General features: G+C 45.5%; 1 protein-coding gene across 4 annotated transcripts in view; it reads left to right on the forward strand.

Moving 5' to 3' along the window:
• Window positions 1–15,394, forward strand: part of HECTD4 (HECT domain E3 ubiquitin protein ligase 4) — a 117,366-nt gene that overhangs the window by 44,463 nt on the left and 57,509 nt on the right. For 3 of the 4 annotated variants that reach the window (XM_079986632.1, XM_079986635.1, XM_079986633.1), the window contains exons 17-20: window positions 457–585; window positions 4,663–4,787; window positions 5,857–6,010; window positions 14,947–15,047. In XM_079986632.1, coding sequence (XP_079842758.1) covers window positions 457–585; window positions 4,663–4,787; window positions 5,857–6,010; window positions 14,947–15,047 — 509 coding nt within the window. The remainder of the gene's footprint in view (window positions 1–456; window positions 586–4,662; window positions 4,788–5,856; window positions 6,011–14,946; window positions 15,048–15,394) is intronic. The other variant, XM_079986634.1, reaches the window with a different exon arrangement.

Raw genomic sequence — 15,394 nt, forward strand, 5'->3', positions numbered from 1 at the left:
AGGAAGCTGAATTCAATTTAGGTTTTCTGTGCCCCCATGGAATCAAAGCATAAACTATACAGCATTGTTTGAAACTTACAGTTGCACTGTGTACTGCAATAAATAAGATGAAATCCCATTCCCACTCTGTTGACCTTTCTAGAATGTATCCATTGATCCCTGTGAATTCAGCTTTGTTTTAAGAATTAATTTGACAGTTACTTGCCTATGTGTCAACTAAGCAAAATCCAGCAATCTGTGACACATCTCTCAAATTTTAGCTTGAGTTAGTGACTCTTTTGTTACATGCTTGTAATGCACTGCAGAGCTGTGACAGTTTAGCAGGAGAATGATTTGACATTTCCCTGTTCGTTTTCTTCCTCTGTGTTTCAAAAATAGCGCACAACCTTTTTCTGTGCTGATTTTCTAGTTGAAGTGTTGAGATGATAATGCAAATGGTGCTCATTTATATTAAAGGCTGCCTCTTCTTGCCTGCGGTATCTGATGGCCGTACAGAACCATCTTCTGAGTAATACAATTTTGATTAAGCCTGACGAAAACGATGACAGTGACAGCTCCTTGCAGGGAGAGACATTGAAGGTACAGGTAAACACCAATATTAAATTCCAGTTCTGATTTCAACAACCCATGCTCTCTTCCGGCCCTTGTATCTCTGCAGTTCAGCTGATGGGTATACCCTCTCTGTGCTGTCTTGTCCCTTCTTGTTGTCTCAGTGTAATTTTGTGACAGCTTCAGCTAGAATTCTCAACGGTGACCTCTTCAGGAGGGAAGGTGCTGTTGAAGCTATGTGTGCCCTAATTCAGGAACTCTTTTGCTTTGCAATGCATGGCTAGGCTCCCCTGTTGACCTCCACCAGAGTGGCATTCAGGAAGACCAACAGAGATCATTGTGTGGTGCTGCTGCCACCGCCGTCGCTCTCCACCAACTGGAAGTTCAGTCCAGAGGTGGCTGTTCCTCACGAGGGCCTCTATTTTGAACCATCAAATTACCCTGCACTGAAGCACTATCATTACCAGTAAATCATTGGTTGTGGAACTTTCTTCCATAGGATACAGACAAATGAATGGAGGTACCGTATTTTTCGCTCTATAGGACGCACTTTTTCCCCTCCAAAAATTAAGGGGAAATGTGTGTGCATCCTATGGAGCGAATGCAGGCTCCTTGGCTTCAGCGATAGCAACGCGAAGCCACCGAAGTGCAGAGGGAGCGGGAACTTGCACTGTGCTCCAAAGGCTTCAGGTTCCTTTTGCTGAAGCCAGGAGAGCAAGACTCTCCTGGCTTCAGCAGAGAGGGAGAGCTGCGCAGCGCCCCTTCAGCCAAGCAGGAGGAGAAATGGAAGGGGCTCCATTTCTCCTGCCGCTTCGCTGAAGGGGCACTGAGCAGAGAGGGGGAGATTTTTTTTTCTTGTTCTCCCCCTCTAAAACAAGGTGCGTCCTATAGAGTGAAAAATACGGTACATAAGGCCATCACTAGCTGCTAGCCACGATGGCTGTGCTCTGACTCCATAGTTGGAGGCATTCTGAATACCAGCTGCTAGAAACAGTAGGAGGGGAGGGTGTTTTTGTGCTCGAATCCTGCTTGCTGGTTTCCCACAGGCAACTATTTGGCCACTGTAAGAACAGGATGCTGGACTAGATGGGCCATTGGACTTATCTAGCAGGCTTTTCTTATGCGAGAGTCTCCTTGTTTTAGAGAAAGAACTGTGGCAGATAGTTCTGTATTCCAGGCCTTGCTACAGATTTATTTTTTTTAATCTATAAAATTATTCTTTATTCCTATTCATTTTAGAATATATCCATCTAGGGGCCTTTAAAACTTCTAGAGTCCTGTCCCCCCCCCCAAATGAAATCTCTATTTCTTAACCATATGAAATCTAAAAGGGTTCTCTGGGTGTTAGCATAGAGCAGGCCTCAGGAACCTGTGGCCTCCAAGATATTACTGAACTTCCATGGTTCCTGATCATTGCAATGCTGGCTAGGGCTGATCTAGAGGGCTGCAAGTTTCCCATCCCTGGCATGGAGGGTAGCTTTGCATTTTCATCGCTTTTTATTCCTGGATCTGCCCTACCCCCTCCATGGAACCCCAGAGGGAGCATGACCTTGGTGGTTACAGTTTGGTGAGGGAGCTAAGAACCTCTAAATGGAGAATTCTCTGCAGCTTCAGAAATGCTCAGGGTTTCCTGAAAGAAGCTGTGCTGCCTAGGGCCAAACCACACATTCTGATAAAATACTCTTTTTTAAAAATGCCCTTAAGCAAGCCTCATTTAAGTTTGAAGAAACAGCAGCTGTGGGGTCCGGGTCTGGAATTTGCTCCCACTCCATACTGGTGTCCTGCTGACCCCTGAGGAGCAAAGAAGCTGGGGGGATTTTTGACAGGAAACCTGCACAGGACTCTGAGCACTTGTAGATAGTGTGATCCAAATTGAGACCCTTTTTCTCAAAACAAAAGTAAAAATGTGAGGGAGGTCAATTTAAGCACCCTTTCCCTAGAAGTATGTTTACCCTAGCATATGGTTTGGCCCTTAAGTAGGTTTCAAACCTGTTTATGTCTGTGGTATGGATCATCAGCAACTCTTTCGCCTTTTGACTTACTCTAAGTCAGTGTGATAACCTCTAAAAACTTTGATCCTAAATGGTTGCTGCCTCAGTGCCATTCTAGATGGACCTCTTTGCAAACATGTTGCACAGGACTGGTGACTGTCCTAGAACTATTGCTTTAACTGAACCACTGAGTATTCCTGATAAGGGAAAGCTATCCCTACACTTTCAAGTACTTTGAAATTTAAACATGTTGCTAGCTGTACCACTCAGGGGGATCTGTGTTCAGCAAAGCAGTGCTGTAGAATTTCTGAAAACATAATCACCCCATCAACTTCACCGCCACTCTCTAGGGAATATTACTTGCTTATCTGAAGAAATGGGGCAAAATATGCTTTTATGCAGGGCCTGTGCTACTTTTCCAGTTGGCTTTGCATTTATTATCTCAGCTGCTTAAGGGAGGAGCAGTGAAGGAAAGGCAGCCCCAGCCCACTACTCAAGGCTGAGCCCTTGGGCTGGTAGATAAGAGCATCTTCTACTTCTTTCTACAGGGCCCTCACAGGAGGCCCATGTTTACTTTTGCCCCTTTATTTTCAATTCTGTCAGTCTCCTTTTTGCTATTCTTTGGCGTACTTGTGTACTTGTATGAAGTAAATGCTGACTGTGTCCATGCCATCTTTCATCCTACAAACACGTTTTTATTTTTTCCAGTTCTTCTCTGCAGTTCGTATCATCCTCTCTTCCCTTCTAAGACTGTCTGTTTCGTTCCTTGTCTGGCCAGCAGACAGGGCTGGATAAACCATTCTGATAAGTACTGTATGCAGTTGGGGCCTAGCCCACTAGAGTCCCTTGTCTGCAGTTAACTAGCTGGAGTTTCCCAAATGCAACATGCATGTTTTATTCCTCCCCCCCCCCCCACTTAAAAAAAGAATCTAGACAGGGAAATGACTGTTTCAGTCAGCCATAGGAAAATATCAAACAACCTTTCCCCCCCCTGCAGTATAAATAGCATCATCAGATCTGCAGAAGATTTGCCAATTGGACAGGATGGTGAGGACAGAAGAAGGGGAAATGTGCGTGTGTGTGTGTGCGTGCTCCTGTGCCCACTAAGGTTGCTGCAAAAAGGGAAAAAAACTATCTAGTTGTTGTAAAAGGTTTAATGGCTTAAATCTGTGTCATTTTGCATAGGAGGAAGAGCAATCATTCTGAGGGGGGTATTATTTTATTTGGTTTTGGAAGTAAACAGCATCTTAGAAGAGGAATTCCACCACCCCTGTGTGTGAGAGTGTGAGACAGAGACAGAGAGAGAGATTCAAATATAATCCTTCTGTTATGGGTGCCTACTACTTGTATTTTTTTAGTACTTAAAGAAAAAAGTTAACATTTTTTCCACAGTCTGCTGCCGAATGACTTTGGCACTTCAAAAAAAATCAGTTAATCAAACTTGATTCCTCACTAGAAATTGTGGCCCTTGTGCTCACCTTCATACGTAGACATTGGAAGACACGTTGTGTGTCTGAGAAGGAACCTTCCCTACTTCAAAAATGACCCCATAGGGCTTCCATATTGTTTTTATCAGGCCTTATTGACAGGGAACCCTCCTGGTCAAAATATGTCCTTCATTTCCTGCATAGTACATCTTGAATTCTAATTAATTAAATTTTTCCTAGTACTTTGGAGTTTAACATTTTAAACTTCCAGCTGACACAGGAAAAGAGAGATTGTTTCCATGCAGAGTCAAAAGTGGAGCTATAGCAGCTTCTGTTTTCATGGTGTGTCCACCCATTTCTTGTGTCCCAGTTACATCTCTGATCAAGGTGGATGAGTGGGGATTCTAAAGCACAGCAAAAGACCTCTGGAGGGAGATGGGGACCAAATGAACATACCTGCCACAGGCAGTGGGGCCTCTCTGACCACCTTCCGTTGTTTGAAGGAAACTATTGTCTGTCTCCAGTCTCAGTCCTGGAGAGATCTGTTGGTGCTGGCTTCATTGTCATGATCATTGCATAAACTTTGGAAGCCCATGCTTATTTTTTTGTTCTATTTGCTTGCTTGTTTGTTTTTAAGATCAGCTGTTCTCTTGGTCACGTAAACACAAGTTTCTTCTTAACATTTTTGTCCCTAGGAGCTTAAAGCTAGTATCTTGGCTCTGGCTACTCAGATCCTTACGGGATGTGATGAAGTTCTAGAAATGCTGCAGCAAGTCACCACTGCTCTGATAAACAGCAATATTCCAGACAGGGAGCAGCGGTAAGTTTATGTACTTCATTTGCTTTGGAGATTCACGCCCCACCTTGATTTTGAAAGGTCCTCAAGGCAGTTTGCAACAGACTGCAAAGCATAAAATAAAAAGACACACAACCTGATATCCCTCAGCTGTCTGGATGAAGGATGGGATCGATATGTGCTTCCATTCTGGTCTGTAGTCCCAGGACGCTGACAGTTGGTGCAGAGTGATCTTTCTGGGGGAGGGAGGGAGGGAAGCAAGCCATCTGCAGCTGTCCTTTCTCTGGATGAGAGAAGTGGCCATGCTGCTATTCCCTTTTCCTGGATGAGAGAGGGAGGTGTAATAGTCCAATGGCCCTTGATACTCTGCCTAATAGATGGCACTAGAATGTGCTTCCTTTCAGTTCTGCAAGTTTCTGTTTGCTTCCTTGGCAAAGGGCATTCACCAGAACTTGCACCATTTTGCTGTCTCTCTCTTTATTGTTGCCAAAATCAGGAGATTTGGGGAACTGTCATGCAGTTTTTGTGTGTACTGGAGGCTATTTGGTTGGCAGGATGCAAGTTAAGGCAGGGTCTGAGTCTCAAACTAAAATGTGCAGGGCATAAGAAAAGTCTGAACTAGGGGCATTGTGAGCAAGGGTTCATCCTTCAGAGGGTGGGAGAGGTCTAAATATGAGCTGTGTGAGAAGGAGATATTTGACAACAGCAGCAGCAAGCTTCAGGAGGTCCAGAAGAGATGATGGAAAGTTGGGGAGGTGTCAGGGATCTGGGGAACAGCACCTAAGAGAGCTTGTTGCACTGTTGAAGATGGAGGAGATAGGATGTATTTGGGAGGTTAAGGCAGGCATAGGCAAACTCGGCCCTCCAGATGTTTTGGGACTACAACTCCCATCATCCCTAGCTACCAGGACCAGTGGCCAGGGATGATGGGAGTTGTAGTCCCAAAACAGTTGGAGGGCTGAGTTTGCCAGTGCCTGGGTTAAGACAACCTGGGGCGGGACATTCACAGTAAGCCAGTTGGGTGTGCCAAAGCAGGACTGGCAAGTGAGCATGGCAGCAAGATGCTCTAAATCCAGAGGGCCTCTCATTGCAGGTTAAAAGGCCTGGAGCAGGTGACCAAAGCCACAATGCTGGGCCATTTGCTTCCGGTGTTGCTGACCTCTCTGATGCACCCCAATCTCCAAACATTGACCATGGCCGATGCTCTGATGCCTCAGCTGGTGCAGCTGGTCCTCTACACAAGTCAGGTATGGCCTCCTTTTCCTCTGCTGGTGGTTTCCCCCTCCTCCACCCTTCCAAATGGTTTTATGTTTCTTTTCCTTCCCTTGGAATGATCTTTGCTACTGAAACCCTTGTGCGGAATAGCGATATTGTTACATTCTACCTTGTAACAAACTTTTTATAATGCTTATTGTCCCACTGGGTTTGCCATAGGGGGTTGCATTCATCCTTTTATGGCAAACAGTATCACATTATTTTCTTAATGTTCATCCCTGTAAAATTTGAGCTCCCACAATGCATTGAGGATACTGAATTGCCTCGTTACAAAGACTTACACATAGCCATAATGCCCCTTCCGACCTTCAGGAGGAGGGGGGGTTGTGGGATCACGACCCCGCCCACACTCTGCGAGGCTGGCGTCAGCCTCGCAGGAGACAGGGATTCACCCAATTAGCATACCCTGTGGCGCCAGCCAATTGCCTGGCGGCAGGGGCGGGCCTTCCTAGGGCCACTTAAGGTCAGGGCAGCCCCTGGCTCACCCCCTTTCTTCCCTGGAGACGACGCAGTCCTCATCGTCGTCCTGTGGGGAGTCAACAGGTCTAACCTCCTTGCTGTCTGCAGAAGCCAGGGAAGTATTTCGCAAGGCCTAGAGTGGGGGGGGGGGGCTGTTTATTGCTATTGGAGCTAATTCCTTGTGATTAGAGTACTGGGAGAGTTTGGATCTTTGCTTGGATGTAAATTGCTTCAGTTTACTTTTCGTTGAGCTAACTTCCCTATTTCCCCCCATTTCTGGTGTTCGGTTTAATTTCAGGGTTGTTAAGTAGGGGGTTCCTAATTTTCTAAATCCAAATCTGCTGGTCTGCTGTCTTTCCCCCATTCCTAGTGCCTGGTTACACACACGCACGCGCGCTCACACACACAAAGTATCCTTTTCTGGCTACCCCCACTCATTTCGGGCGCAAGTGCAAGCAGTCCAAATTTGGTTTCGCCGCTGTGTGTGCTGGGGGAGTGTGCATCTATGTGTGATCCCCTGCGCCCCGCTGCAGCAGAGTTACTAATATTACCACAAAACTGGCTTAACCCCTGCTTTTATTTCGCCCCCCCCCCTTTGCCTCAGCCCACGTGGCCGTGGCTGCTTCCGTTTATCCGCAGCTACTTTTAAGCCTCCCGCCAAACAGCTGATGGAGCAAGTTACACAGCTGTTTTGGCAGTAATTCTCCAGAGTTGCTGTAGACAGCGGGACATTTGTTGGAGCTCCCCAGGGGGTCCCCCCCCCCCATTCGCTCCTCCTGCGTCAGTGATTTAAAATACAAAACAAAACGCTTGCTTCTCCCCCTCCCCGCAGTGGCTTTAACAAAGCAGTAAGAGCGCGGGGAGTGTTGTGGGAGCACGTGCTGGGCAGCCTATCTATATTCTTGCCGTTCAGGTCGTCTAACCCCCACCCGTGAAATTTTATGAGTCTGTCTTAGTGGTTTTATACTCTCGGTACTGAAGCTGTATTCAGCGCTTGCCTCATCTGTGGCTGAGGATAAGTGCGATTCAGAGCGTAGCGAATTTCCACCAGCCTCTCTTTTTCTTTTAAATTGTATTTTGTGAGAGCCACTGGGCTACTGCCTAAAACATATATCTAAGGCTGGTGGTACGTTTGAACAGACAGTGCTAGCGTGCGTGATTCCCCAAGTGGGTAGAGTGAGCATGTTTCCTCTTCAACCCACTCCCTCCTCTTACATTTTGAGTGCCAACTGGGGCACTAATGTGCGTGATTCCCTATGCATGTGTGGCTACTGTGTGGTACAATTCGTGCCCTTAGGCACAGCTGAAGACTGCGCTCTTTATAAGTCCCTGCTTGCCATTCTTTGTGCCTGTAGCTGCCTCTTTAAAAAGTCCCTGCCTTCCGTTTTTTCTGTTCTGCCATTTCTTGGCTTGCAGTTGCTGCATTTTGGTTTCTGCTCCTCCCCCAATTGACTAATCAGCGTTAGTATTCGGGAGAAAGCTTCAAGTCCCAACTAGTGTTTTTTTTTTTTGTTTTGTTTGTTTGTTTGTTTGTTTGTTTTGTTATTGTTTCCAACTTGTTTCAATAATCCAGGGGCTTGCTTTGGGGGATAGAAGCATATAAGCAAATCTTTGTGAATCTCGCTAAAGCAGATAGCCCTAGGAGTTACGCCTGAGCCTTCTGCGGGCGGAAGACGACGTCCCTTATTGTCTTAAATAAGAATGCCGCCCCCTTTTGAGTCCTGCTAAAGCATGAGCCTTTCCCTGCCGATTTTGACTCAACATGTGGGCTGCGTTTAGTGAGTTATAACGGGCAGCTGGTCTAGTAGCTATCTCCTTGTTAGCCTGCCGTGTGCCTTATATTCAGCAGCCTTTTACCCGCTTTCTGTTTCTGGTGTTGAGCCTTATTTCCTGATTTATTCCCCCCTCCTTAAGTTTCCCCTTCGTGTAGTCCTTTACTCTTACATTTTATTTCCTTCTTTCAGTCTGACTCATTCTGCTGCCTGGTTTAAGAAATCCCATCACAATTGTCCCGGCTTCCAGGCAGTATACATTGTCGCTTAACGACAGGCAGTTCGTCCTACATTGTTAATTCAGGTACCTGGTGGATGGCCAATCAAGGATACATTGTCTTTGGCAGCATTTTCCTTCTGCTGGGCCTCCAGCATAACCTTTTGTTTTTCAAAGTGTTAGTTAAAGGGACAATTCCCAGAGAGCGATTTTCTTTGATTCCATTTGATTGCAGGTGGGGCTGCCTATTGTTCCATCCCTATATGCTTGTGAGTTATTTAGCTGTGTCTATCTGCCTGACCCTTTGTTAGGAGGCAAATAAATAAATTTATAGGCAAATACAAACCAAACAGTCAAGTGAAGAATAATTATTTCATATCATCATTAGTTATGCTAGACAATTTATAGCATATCATCATTAGTTATGGTAGACAATTTATAGCATCATCAATTAATTCTACTTACAGTGGTAATTAATTGAACAAAAAAATACTGTCATAGATCGTAATAAATAACAATAACAATAAATAATAGAATAATAATAACAACAAATAAATAAATAAAAATGAATAGATAAATTATAGAATAATAAAAAAGAAAGACTACTAATAATAAATAAAATAAGTGGATTTAAATTTAATAATTTTTTTTAAAAAAAAATATTATAATAAATAAAAATTAATAATGATAATATACATTATAATAATAAAAGAGAATAAGTGGAATGATGTCACATACCAAGATTAAATTGATTAATTAATTGAACAAATCTATAGATAAATATATAAATAAACAAATAAAATAAAATAAAATTCATTAATAATAAATAATTTACATATATTTCGGAACCGTCAGTTGGTTAGAGCGTGGCGACAATAATGCCAAGGTTGCAGGTTTGATCCCTGTATGGAACAATTACATATTCCTGCTTTGCAAGGGGTTGGACTAAATGACCCTTGGGGTCCCACACAATTCTAGAGAGCCTGGATAGCTCATTGGTTAGAGCATGGTGCCTATAATGCCAAGGTTGCTGGTTTGATCCCTGTACGGGACCGCAGCATATTCTGCATTGCAGGGGTTTGAATGAGATATTATAATATGAAGTAGGAAGCATCTTTATATATATATTAATAAATATAAAATATTAATAAATGCATCCCGGATACGCCACCTAATGTTGTGGACCACCCTGGCACCTCCGCGGCCACCGCAGCAGTGTAGCAATCCATTTATGCATCCTCACACATAATTACAGTCTACGTGTCCCTGGGTTTCCAATGACAGATCCTCGGGAGGTAGGGCTCATGCTTACAATTATAACCTTTCTGCCTCTCAGTATACCCCAGACTTTCCCAGTATTCCACAGGGAATGCTGTGGAAGGGAGAAAGAAGTCTAAGTAAGAAGAAGCATTCGGCCAAGAAGAGCAAAAGAAGTAAGCCTTCTGATGCCGAGGACGATTCAGAAAATATTCCTGCTGCCCACCACCTGCTGTGTTCCGAGCGACCAGAATTACTGGATGGAGCATATGGGTCCCTATGTGGGAAAAGGAAAGTCAGAAAATTTGAAGCCAAGCGAGTCCCTCACCATGAGGTTTGCTGGGAGTACAACACGGGTGTGTGCCAGGGGCCAAATTGTAAGTATGTGCATGAATGTGAGAAGTGCCTAGGTAACCACCCAGCGTCTTCGTGTTTTAAAGGTAAACAGCCTTTTCCGGGCAGCAGGGGGCATTTCCATCAGGGGTCTTGAAAAGCTCACAGACCCGCCAAAAAGAACAGCCAGAAACTGGTATTAATTTGGCCCTTGACTGGCATGTTCTCTTCTGTTGAGCCCTCACCTCTTAGAACCCTTCTCGATAGATACCCTAAAAATAGAGGCAGCAAAGAGTTTCTCTTATGGCCTCAGGATCCTCATTTCATTACCCCCTAACTCGGGGAACCCCCCCCCAAACCAAAGAATCAGTTCGGGAAGTGTCCCGTCTAAACAATTATCGCACTCCTAGAGTGGCAAACCTGTCCCGGACCTTTGACCTTTAGTGCTTAGAAATAAACATCTACTTCTCTAACAAATTTACCCCTGGGGTTAACAAGGGCATCACGGATGCACAGGTGCAGCGAATTGCCACAGCCATTCCGGGAGCACCTTTGGAGCCTTGGGAACATGATGTCCTGAAGGGAGTATTAGCTTCAGGAGCCAAGTCCACGCTTAGATCTTTTAAAAGGGCTTGGGTGGACTTTATGGAGTTTCAAGGCAAACTTATAAAATAATAATAATAAAATATGATAATGATAATAATAATAATGACAATAATAATAATAGTAAAAACAAAAAAAAACAAAAAACAAAAAAAAAACAAAAACAAAAACCTACGCTTGACACACCTCAAGGTAAATTAAAAAATCCTAAGCTTCACACGCCTCCTACCAAGGCTGAAGCTCTGCAATACTTGGTACATTGGAGAGTGCTGGGTCGTGCAGCAAAGACTCTTAAACATCCAGTAGGCGGCAATCTCTTTTTTCTGTAAGGTTGTTTAATCCAGAGACCCTGGTGTGGCCTTCTTAGTGTGAAGGGCACTGTGGGGCTGGCGCAGGCCGCAGCCTCCTAAAAGTGATGGTAGAAGGCCCTTAACTTATGACATTCTATGCTAATTCATAAATATATAAATAAATGTAAAATAATAATAATAATAATAATAATAATAAACCATAAAAAAAAAAAAACAAGAAGGAAGAAAATTAAGAAGTATCTGTTGGTCCGAGGACAAGGCCCAGTTATTTACAGCTGCATACTCCATTGCCTTTGGCGCTATGCGCAGTGGCGAAGTGGTTTGTAAGGGCCAACCAGATTCCATTGCCCGAGGTAGTTTGAGAGACCTGACCTTGTTCAGATCCAATTTAGTCCTGCATGTCCAATGTTCCAAAACCGATCAGCAGTAAAGGACACTAAACAATTCATGTACATGGGACCAACCATCTCAGGTCCATTCCTCGAACATTGGGATGGCTCCGGCCTTGCACGGCATCAGTCCATGCACGTTATGTGAAGGGCGATTGCTGCCTGAGGTTTACCCTCAGCTAAATTCACGGTTAACTCCTTTCGGATTGGGGCCGCCACCACAGCAGTGCATTTGGGACTCTCATCTGAAAGGATGAAGGACTTGGGGGCAGTGGAAGTCTGATGCATTAAGGGAAGTCTGATGCATATAAAGGATATATTCATAAGACCTTGTGATTGTTCACAGTATACCTGACCTGGCTTTGTTACCTTCTTTTGCTTTCAGGTGACGTTGTGATGCATATTTGGAGTATAGGCCCTGCACCGTCCACTGGGATATAAACCATGCCGCTAATGGGGACCTAGGGTGCAGGAGCTACGAGGGCGCGCATCTGGATAATCGGGCACAGCATGGTGCATTGGGCCAGGGTCCGCGCCATCAATTCCGGTCTCGGGCCGCACCTTAGCTACATAAATATATCTTGGATCTCTTGAAGGAGAATGCGCTGGGCCAAAAAATGTTGCCCGCTATTAGGGCCAGAGAGGCGGCGGAGGGGCCCCCAGATGCTTTAGATATCCAATTAGGCGAAAAGTGTTAGCTTACAGAAAGGCAGTCGACTTGATGTGGCATATCTTTAGTGACTTGGAGGAACTTAAGGCCTCTTACCCAAACGTCACTACTAGTTTATTTGGGGCCTCGTGGATGGAGAGGCGGGTTTGGAGAGATTGCAGGTGCCCGATAGCCATAAACAGGGCTAGGAAAGCCTGGCATTGGGCGGTGGTGCGTAGAGTGGCAGCCCTGGGTGGGAGTGGCATTGAGGGCCCACCCAGTGCCATGGTCATCCAGCTGAGCGAGAACGACTTGGCGTATGGGAAAGGGGTGGACTTGATATGGAACATTATCAATGACTTGGAATTGTTGAGGGCATCCCATGAAAACATTACAATAATCTGGTCATCTTTGCTGGAAAGGCGATGTTGGAAAGGGATGCAGAAAAACCCGTGGCTGTGAACAAAGCTAGGAGGATTGTGGAGCGCACGGTGGCTCGTAGAGTGGCCGCATGGGGCGGTCGGGTCATTCAGCACCCATGCATACGGTTTGACAAGGAAATGCTTTATCACTGGGATGGCGTGCATACGGTTTGACAAGGAAATGCTTTATCACTGGGATGGCGTGCATCTATCTGATGCTGGCAATGCTATTTGGTTGGCAGATAATTTTCAAGGCGTTAGGGATTGGTTACAGGTCTGAGGGTATTGGCGGCGAGCCGGCTTGCGGCTCGGTGGCGGTAGGCATTGGCCGGGGTATTATCATGCAGATGAGGTTGGGGGGGAGGAACGCCATCACCTCCCCCAATGCTTGAAGGGTAGTTCGTTAAAGGACTCCGAGGGGCGACGCCTCGTCCGAAACCTACGGAGGCTAGGGCCTAAAGCGCGCCCCCGAGCGGTAACCCCTTGGGGAGCGCCCAGGGATATGCATCTCGGGTGGCTCCCCCTGTTGGTGTTTAACCCTTCCCGGTCAGACCGGATAGTCGGTTAGGGCCAATGCCTAAAGCCAATACCCTTCTTTCCTGTAATCAATAAAGTTGTGGCCATTTTTCGCCCATTAACCTAAAACTCTGTGTCCGTTGTCTTCATTTATTCCACCTGTGGGGGGGAGGGAATAGCCACACAATGCCCCTTCCGACCTTCAGGAGGAGGGGGGGTTGTGGGATCACGACCCCGCCCACACTCTGCGAGGCTGGCGTCAGCCTCGCAGGAGACAGGGATTCACCCAATTAGCATACCCTGTGGCGCCAGCCAATTGCCTGGCGGCAGGGGCGGGCCTTCCTAGGGCCACTTAAGGTCAGGGCAGCCCCTGGCTCACCCCCTTTCTTCCCTGGAGACGACGCAGTTTCCCACCCACCCGCCCTTTAGGTTTTGCCACTGACCTTGCTATGGGCTTCGGCTGGTCGCCGCAAGGGGCCTGGTAGGAGTTTTTCCATTTGGCTAATTGGCTGGTTTTGTGAGCCACTTGGTTTTTTCGCCTACCTCGTAGCAAATCGTCACAACTCCCTCGGTTTTGGCGGTAGGCATTGGCCGGGGTATTATCATGCAGATGAGGTTGGGGGGGAGGAACGCCATCACCTCCCCCAATGCTTGAAGGGTAGTTCGTTAAAGGACTCCGAGGGGCGACGCCTCGTCCGAAACCTACGGAGGCTAGGGCCTAAAGCGCGCCCCCGAGCGGTAACCCCTTGGGGAGCGCCCAGGGATATGCATCTCGGGTGGCTCCCCCTGTTGGTGTTTAACCCTTCCCGGTCAGACCGGATAGTCGGTTAGGGCCAATGCCTAAAGCCAATACCCTTCTTTCCTGTAATCAATAAAGTTGTGGCCATTTTTCGCCCATTAACCTAAAACTCTGTGTCCGTTGTCTTCATTTATTCCACCTGTGGGGGGGAGGGAATAGCCACACAATACGGTGCTATATGGAGCACAGTTCAAAATCTGCCAATAAGCAGAACTTCAGGCTGCATCTAGATGGGTGGTTCCTAGCATGACCCAATTATTGCTTTTCCGTTGTAAGATATAAGTGAAATTGCAGCTGACTTTCCACTCTGTTGAGTGTGTTGTGCATTTTCTGTGTGTACATTCCACTGTGTTCTGTCCATACCACACCTTCACTAAACCCCTTGTGGTATGTTATAACCACTGCTTGTTTTCTGACCCCCTATTTATTTCCTTTTGAAATAAATATTTTAGTTATCACTTTTCTGACTATTTTTAAACGAAACATAGCTAAAGCATTATAACACTAAGCTATAATATAATTTATAATGATGCTATGGTGTAGTAGTATAATAACACTATACTAAAATAATGCTTTAGCTATGGAGTGTTGTAGTGCTTTGCATCTTTCATTAAAATAATATAGATGGAAAAACATTTAAATAAGTAGAAAAATAGCAATTAAAAAGGGTCATAAAACAACATTCCCCACAAGTCTTATAATGAATGTGTGTTGAGCTGTGAGACTGCACTGTTGCTTTTTTCTTCCTAAAAGTTGGAGTTTTTGTGGTCTAAGAAAAGATGGAAGAACCACAGGGCAACTACAGGATGACAATGTTTAGGTGATAAGAGTTTTGTGGGTGCCCTGTAAAAAGTGAGTGAAGGAATCGTGTTGATGTCATGCTAAATGCCTATTGAGGAAACATCCTCATTCTCCTTCCAGGCGATAATCTGGACCAGGGGAGCTGTGCTATCTTTGAGGGCAATAGAGAAGATTGACAGGGCATCAGTAGCAATAGCAAGTCATAGAATTGTAGAGTTGCAAGGGACTCAGAGAGTCTTTAGTCCAACCCCTTGCAAAGACAGTCTCTCTCGTTCTCACTTCCCTCCCTGCCTCTCCAGTTTTCCCCCCTTCCCTATTTGAGAGACAGCATTATATACTACTTTACTAATCACAAGCAAACCACATTCATTTTGCTACAGACAGCCTTGCTGCTGAAAACCCAGTCTCCTGTTTTCTCTGAAGCGGGCAGTTCTCCTGGAGGGGCATCAGAGCAGAGGAGCAAGCTATTCCCTGATGAGAGGTAATCAATGTAACATCATCCAACTGCCCTTTGACCCTCATCCTTCACTACTTTAATATGTTGAAGGCACTCTCTCATATGCTTGCTGGCAATGTTGCTTCTGGACATAAATCATTATGGAAGAATGATTCAGAGGCAAGGAACCCCACAGGGTCTGCGTTGCATTGCTCTGTAAAATTGCTTTGTAGGCTCATGGGGGGGGGGGAATTTCTCATAAAGAGCTGAAAGTTATAGATCCAACTGAAGGTGTTTCTGGAGAGCAAGTTATAGCTTTTATTTCTCCTCCCTTTCCCTGCCACCTTAAGGGTTCTAAAAGCTGACAGAATATGCAGAATTAGATGGTTTAT

This window comes from Podarcis cretensis (assembly GCF_951804945.1).
Source record: "Podarcis cretensis genome assembly, chromosome: 8".
Taxonomy (NCBI): Eukaryota; Metazoa; Chordata; class Lepidosauria; order Squamata; family Lacertidae; genus Podarcis; species Podarcis cretensis.